Genomic DNA, 23,183 nt, shown 5'->3' on the forward strand with positions numbered 1-23,183 from the left:
ATAATAATAATAATTTGGTCCAAAGAAAAAGGGGGTCAACTGTGAATGAAAATAATTGAAGCAAAAAATCGCTCTCATCCTCCATAACCAATCCTTCTCCTCCATGCAATATAGAAAACCATAGAAGCAGGGCAACAAGCCACATGGTATTTATTAAGTTTAGGTGCGTTGTATGGTATATTCCTCGCAGATGTGGCTTGCAAGTTGCAAAGAAGGTGATCAGTAGGAAAGGGGAGAAAAAAAAAAAAACAGAAGTAGAGCTCAAGATGTATTATATAATTCTAAATGTTGCAACGTTGTTAGTGTAAAGATCATGTTTGGTCAGATGAGATATTCTGCTACTATTCAATTCAAAATGCAGTCTAGAAAGAAAAAGTCATCTATTTGAGACAGTTAAGAAAGTAAGGCCTCAACTTCCCAGCTTTGCCAGGGTTCCTCTTTTCAAACTAACAAAGAAAATTTAGCTTCTAAAAGTATATTTCCTGCTAAAACCCTTGGTTACTCAAAGAAGAGACGCGAGGCACAAGTTTCGAAAATTGAAAACAGTTGGGGAACAATCAGAGACTGAAGTAAAACTAAACAAATGTTACTATAGTAATTCCATGGCCAAACAAAGATGCAATGGTTGCTATCTTACCACAACATCCATAGTGTTGTCCATCTTTTAACAAATAATTTACATTGATGCTAATGTATAAATAAATTGGGCAATTTAGAGATATATATATATGTTACAACTTCATGATTGAAGGATGAAAAAGTCATGAGCCATATCCAACATCTCTAAATCCAAATAACTACTACACAATTGTGTTGGCAATATGCCATCATAATATTGTTTCAAGCTGTTGGAGTCTGACGTAATTTATTAACCAACAATACTAACACTAAATGAAACTGAACCTGCGCCAACAATGAGTTTAATCCTCAGCTCTTGAGTACTGGGTAGGAGAGAGGCCGCTCTGCACCTGTTGAGTCTGGTGCAGGCACTAAAACTAGATCTATCATAATAATAATACAAGAGACTTCAACTGCAATCTGTACTGAACATTTGAGAATGTGAAATAATCTGTACGCTCCACACAGAAATCAAGAGACTTGTGGTGGCCACCTAACGAAAACCTGTTGCAAAATAAGAACTCAGAATTAGATACTGAATGAACAAACTCCACAAACATTGAAAATTAAATAATATCTACAACCAACAGTTTTATCAACAAAATTTAGTCCAGGTCTGTTGATCAGAGAAGAGAGCCGAAAGGAACAATTGCAAGTGCTAACATGGCAAAAAAAAATTACCATAGAGAGAGAGAGAGAGAGAGAGAGAGAGAGAGAGAGAGAAGAAAAAAAAAAAAACCCTTGGGCATCTGCACCAATATAGAGCAGGAAAATAGAAGTATACCAACAATTGTAGTACCTATTCATTGAAAACACTCATGAGATCACTTGAAGAGAACTGTTGAAAAATTGGGGAGCCTTTTGCATTATCCACAAAACCCATATTTGGCTCCTGCTTGACTGGATTACCAATGTTCTCGGCATGGATGTTTCCATGGTTCAAGTTGCTTTGCGATTCAAACTCATCAAATCGACTTGGAATCCGAGTCTCTTTACCAACAAATCCGAGATTCCTATAAGCGCCCTGATCAAGCATTTCCCCTGATTTAGGAACATATAAATCCTGGATGTTTGACATATTATGCAACCGCCCAGTCAATTGTCGAGCATCACTATATGTCACAGCTGAGTTTTGGGGACTGATGCTACTTTCAGCAATTACAGAAGAAGATGGAGTAGATAAGGAACCAGTGGCTGAGTACCCACTAAGAATGCCAGGAGTTTTATGATGTCCATTTGATATCCGTCCGATATTCAATGAGGAATTATTATTAGATTGAGCTGAAAGGAGACTGTAATCAATAGCAGTGGACCTGTTAAAGCTACAACTCTGATTGACAGAAGCAGGACTATTTCCAGCCTGGAAACTAGCTGATGACTGCGAGGGAACCACAAGGCAAGATGGCTGTACATTAATAGTACGAACAGGTTCAGTTAGCAAAGACTGCTGATGTCTTTTTGGCTGTGGTCTTTGCTCCTGCTGCAATGTATCCATGAACACGTTGCTATTCTGAGTGCTAAACCCTCCAAGATTGCTGTTTGGTGCCACGGTACCAAGACTATTAGACCGCCATGGTCCACCTGCAGATGCATCCTCAGCAGATATGATACATTGTGGAAAGTGTACAGAAACGTTAGATTGGCGTTTTATCAAAGGCTGCCCAAATGCCACACCATGATCTACAGGGGCACGCTTTGGTCTCTGCAAGGATGCATGTAAAATAGCAGGTTGATCTATTGTTGACCCAGGGTTTCCTACAGGTTGACCTAGAAGCTCAGCTTGCAGGGCTGCAAGTGTTTGTGGAGGAATTTGTCCAGCGGCAGCCAAAGCTTGGATGTCAAATCTATTCCCATGCGAAACCAATTTCACATTTGATTCTACAGGCCCACAGAAAGCATTTGCACTTTGTTGTTGCTCTACGCTTAATCTCTTCAAATATAACCTGAATTTCTGCACATTAAAGAGCCCAAATGAACAACTCTAGGTACATGCACGATAAAGAACAAAAAAACTGAAACTGCATAAAGACCAGAAAAAAATAAATAAATAAATAATAATAATAATAAATAAATAAACCACTTCTGCAATGAATAATCTGAGAATAGATAACTAAAGTGAAATAGTTTTAGATCTAAGAGCCAGAGTCACATAGTTGTATGTGTCATTAGTGATTTTAAAAAAAAAGGAAAACGGATTCGTATTTTGGTGCTGGTTTTGAACTTTATTCTACACTAAGAAATATTTTCTATAATACAATTCAATGAATTAATTCATGTCAGGTTTCTAAAGTAGATGAACTAATTATTTTGATTCAAGTGTGAACTATAATTTTACTAGTTTCTGTCATTTATGTTAAAAAATTACTTATTATTTTTGCATCAAAGGATACATGCTTGTATTTTATTGTTCTGCTTCTAGACACCAAACAAAAATACCAAAGCAAACAATGCAAAGCATATGAGATAATATGGAAGGATCCGCCCAACCTGCAGATGGCTTGCAACATTTTCTCTACTTAAACCAGGTACATTCATCAATTCAAGGATTCTCTTTGGTACGGCCTCTGAAATAGAAGAAAATATTCTGATAAGCATAATGGAAGAAGGGTTCAGATTTCTGTCTTAATCACAAAAGAAAAGAAAACAAAGAAACAGAAAATTCTCATGCATGTTAATCTCAATCAATGTCTCCTCAGCAGGGCACAAGTAAAATTCTTCTGTTATCCAAACTACACCAAAAACTAGTACTTTGTAGTTAAGAGACTTGAGGACATTTTTATGCAACTTCTATGTCACTTGACACAGGATACAGGGAAATACGGTTCTCACCTCTGGATTGTCCCACTTCTCATGCTCCTCATTTCTTTTACATCAAGAGTTCAAGTTATTAAGTTATTTAATTTATTTATTCTAAAAGTTAAACCAAGCAATGAGATCCCAAATGGTCCACATATAAGGCATTTTACATAAGCCAACATCTGTACCAGAAAACACCGCATACTAGCATAAACTATGCCTTCAGAAATTCAAATTATATGTTTGATATAAGAATTAAATCAGAATATAGGGTAAAAGATTAGAGAACATACTATCAAGCCCAAGTTGGTTAACAGCACTGACAAATTGCTGATGGAGTTCAACTGACCACACTACACGGGGTTTCTTTGATGTAGACATATCATCATTTTCCATATCACCATCTTCATCTTCTTTACCACTGCTCCTTTTCTTCTGACTTCTCGTTCTCGCTGTTCCTTCTGTTCCTTCAATAACAGAAGAAGTATATTCAACATCATTAATTCCCCGTTTATGCCTATCATTATCTTCCAAGCTCCCTGAATGTTCAATTTCTTTATTTTCGTTTAATTTTTTCCTAGCAACATGCTGCCAGATATTCTTGAGCTCTTCCTCACGTACAGGCTTAATTAAATAATCGCAAGCACCATGTCTGATTCCTTTCATAACAGCACTTGTTCTCCCATCAGCAGACATCACTGAACAAAATACCAACATGTCAATAGGCATAACATAACTTAATTACCCTTAAACATTACAAGTATGTATATATATACTCACTGATGACAGGAAGATCCATTTCCAGCCCTATACATTCCAGGAGTTTAAATCCATCCATATCAGGCATATGAACATCACTCAATACCACATCAAAATAGCCTTTTTTCTCCCGTAGATGATTCAAAGCATCAGTAGCCTGGGAGCAAAGTGTTACTGCAAGCAAACAACAAGACATTCAAGATAACAAAAGTTAGACAACTTAACTCTGCTCCTACTTCTGACAACAATTTTGCTTACACAAAAAAAAAAAAAAAAAAAGGTCCCCATGCATTCCTAATATGGCAAATTCAGAAAAGCTTTGTCGTTATAATAGTAACGGATCATATGCGTATTGGGTGTTGGAACAGCTACTGCTTAACCTCATCTAAATCCTCAAACTTATCATATAAAAAAAAAATAGTATGCGGAAGAAGAAAAAACTAAAACTAAAAATCTAAGAACAGAGGACTTCAAATTTGTACAGCTGTATCATATCTGCTGGAAATTAATCATAAGAAACAAATTACATATCAGACCAAATTGTTTTTCTTTTCTTTCTAATTTGAGTAATTTCTCTGAAATTCTATAATTAGAGGCTAAATTTGACTTAAATTCACTATATCAGACCAAATTGTATTTCTTTTCTTTCTAATTTCGCCGAAATTCTATAATTAGAAGTTAAATTTGACTTAAATTCACTGTATAAAGCAGATAATCACAATTGAGAAAGAAGAAGAGACAAGCAACGAACCCTGGTAGAGACACCGGCGAAGCATCTGCTCCAGAATCGCCAGGCACGTCGTGTCGTCGTCGACCACCAGAACCCTCAACCCCGCCGGAAACTGATCGTGAACCGCCATTACATTAGCAGAAGCAGACGAAGCCCCGCCACCACCTTTACACGAGCCGAAGCTACTCGCGGTGGTGGTGCTCAAGCACGACTGCACCACGCTCTGCAACGCCGCCATAGCCGCAGCCGCAAAACCCTAAACTCTACACAGAATCAAAAGTCACTAGTGGACTGAAACTGTGAAATTCACCATCAATTTGTGGCCAATTGGAGAGAGAGGTGGAGAAGGACGCTTAGAAATCTTAGAATTGGGAATTAGGGTTTGGAATTGGGAATTAGGGCTTAATAATCGGAGCAATTGGGGGTTTGAAATTTTGAGAATTTACGGGTTTTACTTGAGAATGAGCAGAGAGTGAGAGGGGTTTATATATATATATATACTATTATTAAGAGAGATATATATATTGGGGGTGAATGCAGATAATGAGAGGCGAAGACAAAAATGGAATGTTCTTAATTCTATTTTTATTTTTGGTTATTTCGGGCGTACGTTGACCTGGATATGTTTTTTATTTTGGTAAATCAATTTTGAAAGAAATAAATAAAAAATTAGCATAAAAAAGTCATTTACGATTTGAGTTGAGTTTGTAGGATGTAAGTTCATACAATAATATAGAGTAACATTGCAGGTCTGTGAAGCTGAAAAAGTAATAATTTCTTAATATAAAGTTTTATTCTCGAAGTTTAAAGCTTTAGACGGCTTGCATAACAGTATAACGTTGACTCAAATATTTATTTTATTTTGATAAAAAAATTAAAAAAATAACTTTAAAAAATTATGAATTTTTAATTTATGATTTGAGTTTCTAAGATGTAAATTCTTATCAAACATTCCGTACAATAATATAGAATAACATTAAAGGTACGTGAAGGGTATTCTCACATTTTCTTAATGTGAAGCTAATTCTCGAAGGTCAAGACTTGAGGCAGCTTGCATAACCTGATAACCGTTCATTGTATGGTTTATATAAATCTAATGTAAGTAATCTTGCAAATTTGGGATAGAATTTAGAGCGATCAATTGACATGGATTTTTTTTTTTTTTGGTAAATCGATTATGTAAGAAAGAAATACAAAATTAGCATAAAAAAACTATTTGTTATAAATTTACTATATGAGTTTGTATGATGCAATTTTTGTCTGACATTCCGTACAATTATAGAGTAACATTGGAGATGTACTTTCTCACATTTCCTTAATACGAAACTAACTCCTGAAATTCAAGGACTGAGGTTAAATATATGTAAAATAAAATCAAATTTAAGTAATCCTCCGAATTTAGGTTAGAATCTAGAATGATTAACGCATTGAAAGCTAATTACTATAGTTAGCTACATAAATTTGGCAAAACAAACCAAAATAAGGAAATAAACTTCCAGAAAAGGGCAAAATGCATGAAGATCACAACAAAATCTCAGAACAATTGGCAATTACTATGGTATTTTATTATTTACCATACATGGTAGCCTTGCACAATAAGGAAAAAAATGGTGGCATTTTCCTGTAAAAGATGTACAAATCTCATACTATTGCACCCACCTTATCTCAAAGAGTCAGAATCTAAACCTAATATCCTCTTATGATGTTTATGCTTGTCATGAAATTCAAGTCCTTTGGATTAAATCATATTAAAATGGGCCTTGCTATTAACACCGAAGAATCTGCTCATCCCACGCTGATGTGTAAATGACGATTTAACCCTTGTATTTATATCATCCCATGCTTGTCATGTTTCCATTCAATTGTCCCACACCTTATCTTTAAGCATCAAAACGCTGCAATTTTCTGAGACCCTAGCCTCTTGTGTATAGTACAGTCCAATTTCCTTGCAATGTTGAAGCACTTCCAATTGGGAAATTGGACTATGCTGGTCTCTCCCCCAGCTACATTACCATGTTTTCCTAAGGTTACCTCCTTTGAATCTGAAAACAGATGTTCCAGAACATGCTTTACCTTCAAAGCAGCTTTGAACAATGTCTTCAACCCACGAGTCTACTCGAGCATTCGTTGTGCTGCAAGACGAAGGGTGAGATATGATGACGATGATGATGGGGATGGAGATGAAGAGAATGAGGAGAATAACAAGGAGATAGCATTGTTGGAGCTGTATAGTCAGAGTGTGAGAGGAGAAGCACTTATTGTTCACGCAATGGTGGATGACCAGCCAGTGGAAGTGCTTGTCTTCAAGGTGTGCTTATTGCCAACTTCTTATCTTCTAGTGAAGTACTTTTAGCCCTAACTAGTATCGAGGAATGACATTTTAGAAAGTTGGTTTTCGGGTTTTTCATTAGTTGTATATAATATGCATATATTTCAGGGGTTCTCTTCATGCTTGAGTTACAAGACTTCACCAGACCCATCAAAAAGCATACTTCCAGCAAGAGCAGTGATAGAGAGTATAGACAGGGTGAGAGGACCTTTTGACCCTTCAAACATAGAGTACTTGCAGAAAGACCTAAGCTGGAAAGTGTTCAAGAGCAATCTACCACCCAACTTCCAAATGTATATATAGTTAGACCACCCAACTTCCAAATGTATATATAGTTAGAGTGACATATACAAGAGCTTTTAGTCTTATATATTAGTCTCATATACCCATTTAGAAATATGCAGGTGCAAGACTTGTAGATGGTGAATCTCATTGGGTTGATTGGTCATTGTGATTTGTCATGAAAATGAAGATGAAATACTGATTTTGTCTATTAATTAGACTAGTCATCATAAAATTTGTGGCCACTTTGTTTTGGACATCTAGATCTTTCAACCTCACCTTGATCTGTGGTTCATGATGAATATCTATACCAGATTCTTGTAGAGAGAATTAATACGAGAGAGTTTTGCTTTAATCGGATATATACTCTCGAAGCATTTAAGTCACACTTAAGTCGATAATATATATGCATTGGTCCCGAACTCCCGATTAATTATAGTACATATCAGAACTTACATAAATAAACGAGTATTGAATAAAATGTTGGAGTATTTCACCCAACCTTGAAGGATAGAACAAAGTGACAACGGTAACAACAATACAGAAATGTTGGTTTGACTACAGCTCTACTACTATAAAGCCAGGCCCTCTTTTAGTGTCAAAGGTTTCACCAATTTTTGAAAGTCCCCATATTACCCATGATATATAGAACAGTTCAACTTAGGTGAAAAATATCAAAGAGGGGTAACCATGTAAAATACAAAAAAAAAAAAAAAAAACAACTAGAGAAAGTATAAGTACGGAATCGTGAGCTTGGAAAAAAAAAACAGAGAGAAAAAAGTAGCTCGCGTTTAACACGATAAGAGAGCACACGATCTCCAAAGGGGGAAGGGATAACTGTTAGGGCGCACGATCGGAGACTAGAGACAACATGGGAGATGATCGAAGTAGATATGACTTCATCACTATTCAGCCGTCTCTCAGTTTAAAGTTTGTGTAGAAGAAGAAAACTCACACAGAAAGAAGAGCAAAGCAAACTCAAACCTAGAGAGAAGAAAAGATTAGTATCAAAATCGGTGATTGCAGATTCATCTTTTTGAACAAATCTCCCACCACTGATTCTATTTGGGTTTGATAAATCAAGATTAATGGCTTCAAAGAGTTTGGAGGTAGTATTAACTTTTATCTTTGTTTCTGTATTTTTCAATTTTGATTTCTTACTCTTACTCGCCATCTTTGTGAAAAAGAATGCCAAAAAGGGTTCGGGAAATGGAAAATCAACAACATGAGGAGATTGAAGGGGACTCGAACCAAGGTCAGAGCTTGAGAATAATCAAAACAACTCAACACTTTGCCAACTGAACTAGAGTCAAATTCTCATTAGAGTAGCACACTTAGGACATTTTTAGCAGACTCTATATTTTAGTTCCTTACCTATTTTAGAGAGCATGTTTAGCTTTTTATCTATTTTAGCAGCTGCACCAGACTTCTAAGTAACTCTCCATTATAACTTTTAGCTATCTCGCTCCTAAATATAGAGAGCGAGATAAGGCTCTCTATAATTTAAAACATTCCTTTTAAGTTATTTTATGTAATTTATAAATATATTTCAACTATTTAATCTTCATTTAAAAAATAATATAAATTCAAAATTAGCTAAAATAGATAGCACTGATACACACGTATTTCTAAAGTGGCTAGCCAAAATGACTTTTTAGCTATTTTGGCTAAAATTTGACTCAAAAATTGCTAGCATTGCTATAGATGTTCTTATACAATATAAATTATTCCAAGAATTTTGGGTTGGAAGTATCCCTTCATTTAGTTACGCCATTGCCTTTATGTCACTTTAGTATATGATGAACTCTTGTTAGGAGTAATTTCTACCTCAAGGCTTATGTGAGGATCTGAAGTCCCAATTTATATTTAATAGCCTTCTTGCACGCGCTATGTGAGTATGAGTTTTGTTTTTGGGCAATACATTTCGCATATGCACATTGTCACTCCTCTCTTACTATGCGTGTGTCAAATTTCGCTCGAGAGCGCAATAAATTTTCATGTTACACATTACCTAACTCTCTCAAATGCAAACATTATACTATAGTGATATTTGGTTTTAGCAATTCATTAGTAAAAAAACGTCAAACTTCATACAAAAAATGCACTAATATATACAAATGTTTACAATTTTAATGGCGGGAACCCAGTGGGAGGTTAGGCCATCACACATTTAAGTCTACTTATTATTGAAATTGATTAGCTATCACAAAATAGAAACATACTTTTTTAAAAGAAAATTCTATACATGCCTATATACATATTAGTTCAATAAAGTCCACATGCTCCAATCAACTCCATCTCAGCCATCCATTTGGCAATAGTCATTGCTCAAAACTACAAATTAAGGGTAGAAAAAAGAACAAAACATAAGATGAAAACACAATTGTCCCATCCACTAACTAGATGAAAACACGGAAACACGTCTTCTAAAGCCGTCGTCTCTTTGGAACCTTTTATTTTGTTGAGGGCCCCTATCTCGTTCCTTACCTACAAATAGAAAGAATTGAACAAAATCAACAGTTGTTATAAATTAAAAATATATATATATATATTTATAAGAGCTTCGAACTCTCTTCTATTACAAAAAGATATTTCTTCATTTTATCAGGATATATCCTAAATATCTTATATAATGAGGATATTTAATGATATTGGAGAAATTACACAGAAACGGTGGAAGATAAGATATTGTCCCTCAATGATATATTGGTCCCTCCAAAAAGGGAGATATCGAGGGATATATAAGAAATATCACAAATATTTCAATCCTTGGTTACAATTTACAACATTCTTCATTAGTATTTCTTCTAAACTTTAGTCCCAAAATTCTTGGAATCATCGTCGACAATAAATAAATAAATAAATCTTGTAAGCAATCTTTAAATTAACCCACCCCTAATTTTCATCCTAGATCCATCACATACGGACAAGCATTGCATACTGCCTTGATGACCAGTGCTGGCCGACGAATCTCCTCCCTGCTGTGGGCAAATTGACAGTTCTCTCCGTCAGGGCAACGTCTCCCTACATAGCCACAAATCCTCGTCTTATACAGATGCGAGTGTTTTGGAGACCGATGGAGAAGATTAACCTCCTCAGTTTTCTGAAAGCAAGCAAAAAGTAAAGTGAGGTTTGGCTTTTATTAGTGATGGGCTCGTTTGCTGGCTGGATCCAACAAAAAAAAAAAAACCATTATCAGAAAAGTTGACGGGTCAACAATCCAGTTCTTTGAGTCTGGTAAAGAAGACGTTCCCGCGACCCAAAAATTTTAGGCTTACTCAAACAAAGACTGGTCAAATGTTTTAAATCCCACGCGGGCACATGAAAAGTAATATTTTCATATTCGGAAAAATTTTACCTCCATTATGTTTTGAAATGTTGGGTTATGCTAAGATGGGTTTTTGTCTTTGTGAGCAGGCTGTCTACATGAATTACCGTCCCAGCAATAAGCTAAGGGCTTCGATTGAGGTGGGGAACAAATTGCAAGCTGAGTTGGATGCCGAGAGGGCGGCGAGAAAATATTGTGAATCAACTGTGCAGGAAACATTGAAACCATATGACAACCTGTTGGTGAAGCTGAAGCAGGCTGAAGATTCTCTTGCTAATGAGAGGAAAGCTGGTGTTCTTGGCCGGAAATATATATATGAGCTAGAACAGAAGAATGAAGAGCAGCGAGAGGAGTTGAGAAAGCGGGATGTGGAACTTGCTGAGCTGCTAGTTAGAAGTCGTAGGGTTGGGGAACTTACTATGAAGCTGCTCCGGTTTGAGACTATCGAGGAGCAACTGAGAAATTGAGAGTTTGTGCTTGGGAGCTCTCGAACTCAGGTTGGTGAGCTGTCGAAACAGGTCGAGAAGTTGTAGGAGCAAGTTGGGAAGCTGCAAGAGGAAGTAGCCGCACACACTGCCCTCATAAGGTATAATTACAAAAAGGGAGCTGACATGGCTGTGGATAATTATGTAAACTCTCAAGCTTTTACTGACAAGATGAAGGAGGCGGCTAGAGTTGGTGTTGCCAGGTGGATGAAGAAAGCCGGAGCGCATGGGTGGTTGAGGTTGAACAAGGTCGTGGCGGATATAGAGGCCGAGAAGAAAGTTCAAGAAGAAGCTGATGAGGCTGCGAAGCAAGAGGGGTTGGTGCAAAGCTGGAGCAGCAAGCTTTGGTCTGAGAGACGACCAAACTCCAAAGTGGTTCCGGTCGCCGAAATGAGGTCGATCCTGGTCGCTGGGTCTGGGTTGCTCTCAGCCAATGGCGAATTTAGGATGAAAATTAGGGAGGAGCTAATTTAAAGATTGCTTACATGATTTTTTATTTTTGTTGACAATGATTCCAAGAATTTTGGGACAATATTAATGGAGAATGTTGTAACCAATGATTGAAATATATGTGATATTTCCGATATATCCCCCGATATCTCCTTTTTTGGAGGATCCGATATATCATGGGGGGAAAATATCTTATCTTCCATCTTTTCTGCCAGAATTTTCCAATATCATCAAATATCTGTGATATTTCCGATATCTCCTTTTTTGGAGGAGCCGATATATCATAGGGGAAAATATCTTATATTCCACTGTTTCTGCCAAAATTTTCCAATATCATCAAATATTCTCGATATATAAAATATTTAGGATATATCCCGATAAAATGAAGAAATATATTTTGGTAGAGAGTCCCAAGTTCTTATAAATCGGTGTTCCACAGTAGAACGCTTCACGCTTGTACTTAGAGAATATTGTCGATGAGAAATATTGTTGAACTAATAACTCACCTATTTCGCATCATAATATATATGTGTTAACATTGCTGTAAACGTAAATCATTTGTTTTTAACTGTGCTATCCAAAAAAATTTATTTGCGTAATAATGAATCAAATGTAGACTCAAATTTACAACATTTTAATCATTATTGTATCCAATTTTAAAGAAGTCACAAATTTACAGACTGCAACTCAAATACAAACGTTTTAAATGTACATTTTATCATGATAAAGTAGTATGTCAATTTCAACCTAGTCTCTTCCAAACACAATAACACAGGCCCCATTAAATATCTCCGTTGATTTACACAAAATCATTACCAAGTACTAATCACTAATTGCTAATTACCTTAGCTTAGAACATCTCCAACGGAGATGTCAAATGACAGATGGACAATGAAACGGTAAGAAATGGCTAATGAAATCTTTTCCAACCCGTAGGTCAAATCCACATGGATCCCACGTGGTTGACAGTTCTCAAATTTACTGTCAAATTTGACAGGTCTAGTTCAATCTGTCTTTCTTTCTTTATTATTATTTCTCTTTCTTCCTTCTCTCTCTCTTCTTCCCCTACAAAGCTTTCTTTCTCTTTGGTTTTCTGGTACTGCATCTTCTCAGGCAACATTCAGGGATCGAATGATCTCCAGAATCTCATCCATCAATTGAAGTGGAATCTCAATGCCCTAGAAAATGCACTTATTTTATTAGGAAACCAAGAACTCAAAATATCGAAAAAACTGAGCCTAAAATCTAGAACTCAGATCTGCTGCATAGCTATTCAGTTTCGCTGCCAAATGTGATCTCTCAAGTTCATATTCAGGCGACTTTCCTCAGGGAAGCCAATCTCGATTCTTCATTTTCATTGTCAAAAATGATAGATCTCTGTTGGTCTTCCACAACAGGACCTTACCCAAATATTTGTCTATAATCATGACTAGACCAGAAATCCTCCAAAAGTTGCCTGAAGCTAATTGAAGTTTGTATCTTTTGGAAATTGAAGTAATGGAACTCTTCTGGTGTTCTATCTTTTGTTGCCCATCAAAGAAAGAAAAAAGAAAAATAGAGAAGAAGAAGAAGAGTGAAGGAAGAGATCGATAAAGAAGAAAGTAAGAAACTCAAGAAACAGAAAAATATTTTCTTTTTGTTATAATTTTTTTTTAAAAAAATAATAAAATAATATTTAAATATAACATATCCATTGAAGCAAAAATTTGTCAAAAATGACCATGACACGTCATCCTTCAAATTTGAATTTGACACAAGTTTTTTGACTAACCCGTTGGAGATGCTCTTAGTGACCAAACTTATGCGTAAAAGCACATGTGTTAAAAGTTAAAACAGTGGGGAATATTCTGGCACCGCCCCAACAAAAATATCTTCCTCCCAACGAACCCAATGACGTGGAAGCAATATGGTGGCAAGTTAGACCAAGATATTTTCCTAGAAAATATCAGCTAAACAACACATGTCAGTTACGTGGCCTCCTCCTCTCACTTCCACCCTCCAATCTCTCCCAAACCACCAAACTGCCACTCCACCTTGTTATTTGCCTCTAGTCCGCCAAATACAATTTTCAAATTTTATGACCATGCATTCTCCAAAAAAAAAATTAAAAAAAATTATGAATATGACTGTCTTAAACTTGCAAATAAATCAGTAATTATAGTTATTTCAAGAAAATTATAATTAAAAATGACGTGTTGAAAGAATATCTTATATGAGAGTAAGTAAAAGTTGATACAAAATTTAGATGAGCAGTAAAGAATCTCTATAAATTTAAAGCCGGAGCACAACCAATTGGAATGGCCTCTAGTCCCGGACTCCCGGTTAGATATTTCGTCCACGGTCATAAAAATCACGATGGCATTTCCGTAAATAAAAATATCCAACATGACTCTTTTGGTCAGAAAAAAGCTTCCCCTATTGAAGTTATAAATATAATTAGATTGAGATATTTTCCTAGCTACAGAGACAAATTTGAGCTCTGAAGAAATGGCCATGGCGAAGAAGCACGAAGGAGAAGAGGAGGAGGAGGAGGTTCAGAACTTCGGGAAGAGACTGAAATGCAGCAAATACGAGGAGGTTCGAGACGAATATGAAGAAGAAGAAGAAGAAGAGAGCGAGGTTTCAGAGAAGCCAGAGATGCTTAGCATGTACCCAATGACTCCCACATCGTTTGTGGTCTCCGATGCTCTGGAACCCGATTGTCCGATCATTTACGTCAACAAAGTGTTCGAGACGTTCACCGGATATGGAGCTCATGAAGTCCTCGGTCGGAACTGGTAGTGATTTTTTATTTCGATTTCATTTCTTACTGTTTTGATTGGTTTACTGTTTAGTTTCTCAACTCTATGTAAAAGGGGTGCAAAAGAGAGATACTTTAATTGGGGAATTTTGAGAGAATTTGTGGGTTTTGTATGTAATTTGCAAATGTAGAACAAAGTGGACATCTTGGTCCAGAAATAGTAATTTTTGCTGCAAATTCAAACTTTGGGTTTTGTTGTGTGATGTGGTTTTGTTTGTTAAGCTAGTTTGAGAAATCTCTGTGAGCGTTTGTGTTTTTGAGTTTGGTTATTGGTAGTTTCTTGAAGATGGGTCGGATTATGAACAATATCGTTTTTGACATGCTGAATCGACAAACTAAACTTGTCGTATCAGTATTTCACTACTCTTTAGCAGATTCTCCTGTTAGAAGTTGAATTTTCGAGAGAGTCTGTCAAGTGTTCATTTGAATACTGAATGATAGCTTTGTGTCTAATTCTTTGGCATAGGTTAAGCCTCAGCAAATGTGGATGACCGCATTCTTTGGTATGTATAAGTTGAGGGAGACCGGAATGCAGAACTTTCCGGTGACTCTAAACTGAAAATATTTGACGGAGACAATCTATTCAAATTTAAGAGCTAGTAAACAACGTGAAGCAACGAGATGAAACCATATTAGTTAATTTGGTATTCTTTGCATTTGTTGTTTGAAGTTGGCTGAGCTGATTCACATACTAATGATCCATGTATGTAGTTGCTCTTTCATAAGCATATCTGTCATATGATAGTTATGTGTCTCAGAAGTTGTCTTTACCAATATTCTTCTTTTGTCTTTTGTTTCAGTCGGTTCTTACAATATAGAGACCCTCATGCTCAAAGACGACATCCTCTGGTAGATCCTGATGTCGTTTCTGAGATTAGAAGGTGTCTTGAAGGAGGAGTTGAATTCTTAGGTGAGCTTCTTAATTTCAGTAAGGATGGCACTCCCTTGGTGAATAGGCTAAGGCTGAAGCCTATACTTGATGATAACGGAACTGTCACACACATCATAGGCATTCAAGTATTTGCTGAAACAAAAATAGATCTCAATAGTGTGTCATATCCAGTTTATAAAGAGACATGCACTGAGCAGTTCACTCAGCCCGATAAATATTCTCTCACCAGTGGACAAACACCTTCCACCCAACATCAAGAAATTTGTGGGATTCTGCAGCTCTCGGATGAAGTCTTGGCTCACAACATCTTATCGCGCTTGACTCCAAGGGATGTGGCATCCATTGGGTCTGTCTGCAGAAGAATCCGTCAGCTAACAAAAAATGAGCATGTGAGGAAGATGGTATGTCAAAATGCATGGGGAACAGAAGTCACTGGTACATTGGAACTGATGACTAAGAAGTTAGGGTGGGGACGTCTGGCTAGGGAACTGACGACTCTTGAGGCTGTTTGTTGGAGGAAGTTTACTGTTGGAGGTTCAGTGGAGCCTTCACGGTGCAATTTCAGTGCTTGTGCTGTGGGAAATCGACTGGTACTGTTTGGAGGTGAAGGAGTGGATATGCAGCCAATGGATGACACATTTGTTCTCAATCTTGATGCTGCCAATCCAGAGTGGACTAGAGTAAGTGTGAAATCATCACCACCAGGTCGGTGGGGCCATACACTTTCATGTTTGAATGGTTCTTTGCTAGTAGTTTTTGGGGGATGTGGGCGGCAAGGGTTGCTCAATGATGTTTGGGTTCTTGACTTGGATGCCAAGCAGCCAACATGGAAAGAAGTTTATGGTGGAACTCCTCCTCTCCCTAGATCCTGGCATAGCTCTTGCATAACAGAAGGTTCTAAATTAGTTGTGTCAGGTGGATGCACGGATGCTGGGGTACTTCTTAGCGACACATACGTATTGGATCTCACCACTGACAATCCAACATGGAGAGAGATTCCAACTTCATGGTCTCCTCCCTCTAGGTTGGGACATTCCCTTTCAGTTTATGGCCGGTCAAAGATTCTCATGTTTGGTGGACTTGCCAACAGTGGGCACTTGAGGTTAAGATCAGGAGAGACTTACACCATTGATTTGGAAGACGAAGAGCCTCAATGGAGGCAACTGGAGTGTAATGCATTTACCAGCATTGACAGCCAGAGTGCGGTGCTCCCTCCTCCTAGACTTGATCATGTTGCTGTGAGCATGCCTTGTGGAAGGATTATCATTTTTGGGGGTTCAATTGCCGGGCTGCATTCTCCTTCTCAGCTTTTCCTCTTGGATCCTTCTGAAGAGAAACCATCTTGGAGAATTTTGAACGTTCCCGGGCAACCACCTAAATTTGCTTGGGGTCACAGCACCTGCGTGGTCGGAGGGACAAGGGTCCTGGTACTGGGTGGCCACACAGGTGAGGAGTGGATACTCAATGACTTGCATGAGTTGTGCTTAGCAAGCAGGCAGGATTCAGACCCATGAGAAGATTTCTTTCTTTACCTTACTGTGCACCGACCACTGGAAGAAAATTTTGTTTTGTGATCTCTGTGACTTGAGCTTCTTCCACCCAAGTCCCTAGTGATTGGCTTCGTTTTGTGTTATGATGATTGGTGTTTGATGTATTTGTGTACTTGTGCTTCGATTTGTACTACAATGTATTTAGATCACACCTTGAATCATTTCGTATGATTCATTATTCCGGATGTACATTGTGAGTATAGGATATGAATGTATACAAGTTTATTTCCAGAGCATTTGATTTTGAAACCGCCAACTCTTCTCTACTGCTACTTCTATTAGGTTTCATTTTTCGTTTCCTCAGGTCTCTAATTCGGGTTTGGGAAGATTGTTCAGTGCTGGTCACAGCTGATTTGAAGCCCTTTATTACAGTTCCTCAAACATACCATTCCATTTGAAAAAGATGATAAATGATGAAATTATAACAAACCATGTCTACAAAAAATTCCATATCTCAGAAGAATAGATTTTACGTGAATAGTAACCATTTGGTAAGGAACCAAAACATTTTGGAATGAAATTATCATTGTACACACTCGAGTCTGAGTTCAACTTGTATTCAATAAGGTATAAGGCTGGAATAAAGAATCGTGTGCAACTTCAACTCTATGCTCATGCAGCACCTGCGGCCTGTGGCTGTCTCTGTCGGTATACCTTATTAATTTGAAGTAGATAAAAGAATATGCAGATTCAAATATGGTAGTGGTGATATCTGCTTGTCATGTTGAGTGGCTACTAGTATGACAGTAATGAGGTTCTTCATTTCCATGCGACAGAATCAATCTCATCTCTGGCTGACTTGTACAGTTCAAGCCGTTTAGCAATAAGCGTTCGCTTTTCCATGAGTGCTGGATCCTCATCCAACATTGCACCTAGCCTCTCCTTCTGCAAAATAACACATGATCATCTATCATCAACCTCTCTTCAATATATTTATTTTCACCGCAAGAGTTTTGCTTTGGAAAATGAAAATTTCACCTCTTGCCTCCCAATTTGAGTGTAAAAGTAGTTGAGCAGAGATCTTTTGGCCTCTCGAACTTGACAGTGGACAACAGCCTTCGGAATCGAATTCCTCAGAGTCTCACAAACCATATTGATATAAGAGTTGACGTTTGATGCTGATACATGATACATATAAAAATCATCAGTTCTTAACCCCACCTTTAAAACTTGATGGCATGCTACAAATTTGTTTTGTGCAAGTTGCATCTAATAATTAGTGTAACTTGATGAAACAAAATGCTAAATTATTTGCTAAGTCGTATACGTATCTGGAGAGTGTGTGTGTGTGTGTGTGTGTGTGTGTGTGTGTTTGTGGCAAAGTGAGGAGAAACTTGCATACCGATCCTCCTGAGATAATTATCCCCAACCATGTCCATATTTGGTGGCGGTTCTTTTCTATGTTTGTCTGCATTTGGTCCTGTTTGGTTTTGATTTCTGTCCCCTTCCATATTAAGCTTCCTGAAAAATTCCACCGTTAGGTAGCTAGACTCCATTTCCACCAGCCGTGTAACTGTCTTCCTGCTTTCATCACGGAATCTTTCCAACGCTTCTGTGGAAGCTGCTGCAATGTCAGACTGAAGTGTAGGGAATCGTCTCAATTCCTACAATTGCCATAAAGTAGCATCAGTACACATAAGTCCCATCTGCACGTTGACTAAAGTCGTGACAGGAAACTAGACCATAAATGAAATTATATTAAAGATTTTAACTATGTTGACTCAAGACAAACTGTGTGGTGAAGTCGGCAATTGTTTTATATAATCAAGAACAGTTGGTGCAGATAGAATTTACATATTTAAAGGTAAGCTGATTCTGAATACAACTTGCTTAAATCTTATCCAAAATTTTACTCACCTCTGTCTCAGCTATTGACTTCCGTACAAGTTCTTTCAAAACAAAGTGCACCTGTGTGAAAGCAATGGAGTCAAAATCAGATAACAACAGGAGTAAAAATATCTACCACAGTATCCATTTCGAGAAAAATATAGTAACGAAAGTAGACCAAAAGAACATTACAGCATCCACAGAGGCTTCAGCTGGTCCTTTAAAATAGACAATAGCTCCATCAATAAGTCTGCGGTATCCTTGTTCTGGAGCAATCAAATGGGGCTGATAGCCATCAGCCTCTGTAACAACTTTCTGGACATTCTTTACAGAAAGATGCCGATCAAATGGGAGCTTTTTTAAAGCAGCTGGTAATTGGTGGTCAAAAACTTTGTATATACGATCTCCACCAGGTCGCCTGAAGGAAATGGTTAGAAACTTATATTTTTGCACTTAGATATCAAAATTACAGTATAACAGGGAGCTACTTAATCCGACACAAAACTCAACATAAACATGAGCAAGTACAAGGGTACTTATAATCTTTCAAGGGTTTTCTTATTCCATGTCTGCAGCTTTGAAATAGCTGTCAACTTTTAGTCTCACAGAGCCTATATACTTTTAGAAGCTTTAATGAAACTAATAGGCAAGGTATCGCAAACAAGCCCATCCATAATTATAATTTGCAGTCCTCCAGTACCAAGAGAAGATTTCAAAAATTTAGACCAACTAAGAGTGAAGTCCTCAGAAAATGGCAAACAAAACTTTATACGCAAGCTCAAGATGGATTGTCTTGCGAAATACCGGACTAGTATATAACACACAATTTAACTTGCACAGTACATTTATTATCTGATGCAATCATGCAACGAATCAAGAGTACGTGTTTTGAGACGAACGCCACTAGTAATGCTGATCAATTTAAAGAAATAAAAAGTGCAACATAAAATATTAAACTTAAATGGTCAATAAAATGTTGTAAAGAGGTCTGAAATTTACCCTCCATCCAGGTGTTCCTTGAATACACGGTCAAATGCACGACATAGTTCTAAAATAGTGTACAATTGGGCCTGTAAATAAAGTAACACATGTAAGTCATATGTTTCATGAACAAGAAAACTATATTAACAAGGTCAACATCTGTTACCCCTGAATCTATGCCAATTGGCCTGCCAATGCGATCCAGCTCTGCATTAAGTTCACTAATGGTCTTATTTATCAAAGCAATGATACTGGGTATCCGCTGCCTGATGACAGTCTCCAAATGCTGTTAAGAAGAAGGATGAAATGAAGCAGTGAGATTTCCATATGATCATTATCTATGCATATACAAGGTCGATAGAGTATGTCAGAAACAAGGACCTTAGACAAAAGTTTGGCGAGATACTCTGACCCCATTCTATGTGCCAAGTGTCCATAATCAGGACTATTTTCAAAGTATTCCTGCTCCTTCCTACGAGCAGCCATCATATCAATGTTCTTGTTGATATCAGCTTGAGAACGGTTCACAATTCCAACCCATGGGTGTTGCAGTCTATATGCCCTTCCTTCTATGACCTTAAACATGCAAACATTTAGCAATTAGTTAAAGTTATGGCCACCACCAGAAGGAAACTTATTATAGGTACATACATATATTAAGACCAAAAAATAGAGTCTAGAGTCTAAGGGAGGTGAAGGGTGGGAATATATAGATGAAATACTTGTAATTATATATTCATGAAATAGAACAATAAAAAAATAAAAAATATTAATGAAATAACGAAAAGCTAACAACCCCTGACAGTTAAAATTCTGCTCTTCTGTGTCCAAGTAACTTTTATTTATTGTCTGATCAATTAATGAAGTGACAATAATTGGATCCTTACATCGAGAGCGTTGGTTCCCTTGTCCATTAGATCCAGTTTTGTCATCACTCCAAATGTTCTTTCACCTAAAAATGCCAAACACAACAGTAGAAAGTAAGTGTTTTGGCTTGTAAAAGCAGAAATCCTTTTGATAAATAGTCACAAGGAGACAAAAGTGCCATAGCCTCTCCAGATATCTTTTACCTGATGGATCAACTTCTCTTGCAAGTTTAATAGCATCTGAAGTAGCAATATCTTGATTAGCAGGAGATATAGCCAATATAATGCAGTTAGGCTACAAATCAAAGAAGTTCATCAGATTGAGTGATACTAGTAAAAACTAAGAAATCCATAATATATTGATCATGGGAAGATGTGAAAATAACTTGTGTTTACTATCAGAACTCCATGTCAAACATCTCACAGTATATGCAAGTTCATTAGTTGAATGTTATCTTTAGGACGTGTTTGTGTACTTTTTGAAAATGTGGCAAGCCTCATGTGAGTTTGTCTGATTGTATCCAAGAACAAGCCTTCTCACCTTCTCAACATAAGAACGAACCATATTCTCAATATCCTCAACAATGCTGTCTGGTTGTCCCTCTGCAGAAGCCAAAAAGAAATATCTTTACTAAAATGGGGAGACATAGAGAGAGAGAGAGAGAGACAGACAGACAGACAGAGACAGACAGACAGAGAGAGACAGAGAGACAGAGAGACAGAGACAGGGATTACCTACAGCAACCTTAGTCAATCCAGGAAGATCTATGAGAGTCAAGTTTACAACTGCAAGGTACACCCAGAAATGAGGGAAAACCCAAAAACAATAAGTCGATAGAAAGAATAGTGTTCTTTTAAATAAGATATGTGATGATTTAAGTAAATGATTTCGTCTATTATGTTATCACAGGAGATGAAATACAGACCATTTGGAGAATATATGCTGAGATGAATTGGGATGTTAGAGATTTGTTTTGATTTCCCAGTTATACGATCAGTCTCATCTGCGATCTCCTTGCGTACAGCAGCTGCATAAGGGAAGAGGAACTCTCAGTGTTCAGAACAATGTAAACAATAACTCCCCATTAGGCCATTCTTGTAAGCAGTAATTTGTAAAGCCCTGCCACTCTCAGCACAGAACTCCACCTCTAATAAAGTTCAAACATTTCATCTCCACATCATTCCAAAAGAAAAATGCACATCTTATTGAAAGTCAACATACCAAAATCAGTATACTTCTTCCTAGGTGCATGAAGAAACTCTGCATATTCAGACCGCCCGTCCTCTAACCGATGAAGCTGCAACACTAATGGCCTCCTCGTCACAATACCTTTCGACCAAACAAACATAACAAAAGAAACTCAGCAACACAAAACGACTACAACCCGCATAACAAACAGTAACTCGCATTTGCAAATGTCTGATTCATAACTAATTACAAAACAATCAGCACCAGTCATGGATGAAATAAAAAAAAACCAATGAGTATAGCTTAAGCTTGCCTCGAAATAAGCTCGAAAACGTTTAAGTCTATCTATATACGCAATTAACACATACTACATTGCACAGCCTACACTCTACTTACTTGCATTCCCTATTGACCACAAACACAACAAAACAAAACAGAAATGAAAGAATTGAAGAAGAAGGAAAAAGTACCTGATCCACGAGGCAAGAAGTCTCTCCCCACCACGCTTTCCAAAACCGAAGACTTTCCGGAACTCTGTTATACACAACAAAAACTTGATATAAGAACCAATACGGCCAAAACAGTGGAATTGAAAACTAGAAAAGGTGATGGATGACCTGGCCTCCAACGACGGCGACGGAAGGAAGAGCTTCCCATAGGGACATGCCCTCGCCGCCGTGATCGCCGAGGGCGGTGCAGGCGCGCTGGATTCGGTTGACGAGGCCGATCAAGCTCTCCAATCTGGCCATGGTGGGATCGAATCGGAGCGGTGGAGATCTGAGAGGATCGAGGAGGCAATGTGGGGGTCGGTAGGTAGGTTTAGATCTGAGAAGGGAATGTGGGATCGGAGATTTGAGTTTTCGGACCAGAGATTTGGTGTGGGTTTAGGTGCGGAGATCGAATCTGAGAAAGCAAAGTAAGAAAGAGAGGGACAGAATAAACGGAATAAACGGTTATTTTTTTGTTCTTTTTTCTTTTTTTCTTCTGAGAAAGACCTGTATGTATCTAGTTTGCTATGTACGTATGCATACAGTATAGCTGTTCAAAATACTTAGGTTGCAAATCAGAGAGAGTACTCAGCTCACTAACGTGTAACAAAATTTATAATTTAAATTATAAAAAAAAGCTGCTTATCTCTACTACTATAATTGGAGGCCCTCTTTTGGTGTCAAAGGCTTCACCAAATTTTGAAAGTCCCTATAATACCCTTCAATAACATAATTATCAAAATAAGTTAATAAAATATACATAAATAAAAGAGTAAATTGAAAAAATACTCAAACCATCACTATTTTATGTCT

The 23,183-nt window shown here is 37.4% G+C and overlaps 4 protein-coding genes across 5 annotated transcripts; 2 read left to right on the forward strand and 2 right to left on the reverse strand.

The window, feature by feature from the left end:
* Positions 1-633: 633 nt before the first annotated feature.
* On the reverse strand, positions 634-5,393 carry LOC112197023 (two-component response regulator ORR21). Its single transcript, XM_024337546.2, has 6 exons — positions 4,925-5,393; positions 4,195-4,347; positions 3,708-4,112; positions 3,106-3,182; positions 1,418-2,569; positions 634-1,122 (listed from the first exon to the last, which is right to left on the reverse strand). The coding sequence occupies exons 1-5, from the start codon at positions 5,139-5,141 to the stop codon at positions 1,418-1,420; spliced, it is 2,004 nt and encodes a 667-aa protein (XP_024193314.1). The 5' UTR covers positions 5,142-5,393; the 3' UTR covers positions 634-1,122.
* A 1,376-nt stretch (positions 5,394-6,769) lies between these two features.
* LOC112200725 lies at positions 6,770-7,729 on the forward strand. The gene is made up of 2 exons (XM_040518903.1): positions 6,770-7,211; positions 7,341-7,729. Exons 1-2 carry the CDS (start codon positions 6,855-6,857, stop codon positions 7,533-7,535), a joined length of 552 nt encoding a protein of 183 aa, XP_040374837.1. The 5' UTR covers positions 6,770-6,854; the 3' UTR covers positions 7,536-7,729.
* A 6,535-nt stretch (positions 7,730-14,264) lies between these two features.
* On the forward strand, positions 14,265-17,250 carry LOC112196220 (adagio protein 3). Its single transcript, XM_024336530.2, has 2 exons — positions 14,265-14,554; positions 15,378-17,250. Exons 1-2 carry the CDS (start codon positions 14,265-14,267, stop codon positions 16,981-16,983), a joined length of 1,896 nt encoding a protein of 631 aa, XP_024192298.1. The 3' UTR covers positions 16,984-17,250.
* Positions 17,251-17,493: 243 nt separating this feature from the next.
* Positions 17,494-22,830, reverse strand: LOC112196221 (dynamin-related protein 1C). 2 transcript variants are annotated; one of them, XM_024336531.2, is made up of 16 exons: positions 22,500-22,826; positions 22,353-22,416; positions 21,916-22,023; positions 21,620-21,721; positions 21,429-21,479; positions 21,235-21,296; positions 20,898-20,988; positions 20,715-20,779; positions 20,209-20,403; positions 19,994-20,113; positions 19,846-19,916; positions 19,039-19,264; positions 18,877-18,927; positions 18,362-18,623; positions 17,998-18,137; positions 17,494-17,904 (listed from the first exon to the last, which is right to left on the reverse strand). In XM_024336531.2, the coding sequence occupies exons 1-16, from the start codon at positions 22,629-22,631 to the stop codon at positions 17,779-17,781; spliced, it is 1,866 nt and encodes a 621-aa protein (XP_024192299.1). In that variant the 5' UTR covers positions 22,632-22,826; the 3' UTR covers positions 17,494-17,778. The 2 variants fall into 2 exon arrangements, with proteins under 2 accessions (XP_024192299.1, XP_024192300.1); XM_024336532.2 differs by lacking the exons at positions 17,494-17,904; positions 17,998-18,137 and adding an exon at positions 18,179-18,299 and having other exon boundaries at positions 18,332-18,623; positions 22,500-22,830.
* Between the last annotated feature and the right edge of the window lie 353 nt (positions 22,831-23,183).

The sequence above is a fragment of the Rosa chinensis genome, chromosome 4 (genome assembly GCF_002994745.2).
Source record: "Rosa chinensis cultivar Old Blush chromosome 4, RchiOBHm-V2, whole genome shotgun sequence".
NCBI classification, from domain to species: Eukaryota; Viridiplantae; Streptophyta; class Magnoliopsida; order Rosales; family Rosaceae; genus Rosa; species Rosa chinensis.

Excerpts from the sequence above, each read along its gene's own strand:
- LOC112197023 (XM_024337546.2), bottom strand. The coding sequence starts at position 5,141 with ATGGCGGCGTTGCAGAGCGTGGTGCAGTCGTGCTTGAGCACCACCACC. Across the intron at positions 4,113-4,194 it reads AATGGATCTTCCTGTCATCA|TGATGTCTGCTGATGGGAGA; the intron begins GTGAGTATATAT and ends TATTTTGTTCAG. Across the intron at positions 3,183-3,707 it reads TAACCAACTTGGGCTTGATA|AGGCCGTACCAAAGAGAATC; the intron begins GTATGTTCTCTA and ends CTTCTATTTCAG.
- LOC112200725 (XM_040518903.1), top strand. The coding sequence starts at position 6,855 with ATGTTGAAGCACTTCCAATTGGGAAATTGGACTATGCTGGTCTCTCCC. Across the intron at positions 7,212-7,340 it reads TGGAAGTGCTTGTCTTCAAG|GGGTTCTCTTCATGCTTGAG; the intron begins GTGTGCTTATTG and ends CATATATTTCAG.
- LOC112196220 (XM_024336530.2), top strand. The coding sequence starts at position 14,265 with ATGGCCATGGCGAAGAAGCACGAAGGAGAAGAGGAGGAGGAGGAGGTT. Across the intron at positions 14,555-15,377 it reads GAAGTCCTCGGTCGGAACTG|TCGGTTCTTACAATATAGAG; the intron begins GTAGTGATTTTT and ends CTTTTGTTTCAG.
- LOC112196221 (XM_024336531.2), bottom strand. The coding sequence starts at position 22,631 with ATGGCCAGATTGGAGAGCTTGATCGGCCTCGTCAACCGAATCCAGCGC. Across the intron at positions 19,265-19,845 it reads AAGGAACACCTGGATGGAGG|GCGACCTGGTGGAGATCGTA; the intron begins GTAAATTTCAGA and ends CATTTCCTTCAG. Across the intron at positions 18,928-19,038 it reads CTGAAGCCTCTGTGGATGCT|GTGCACTTTGTTTTGAAAGA; the intron begins GTAATGTTCTTT and ends GCTTTCACACAG.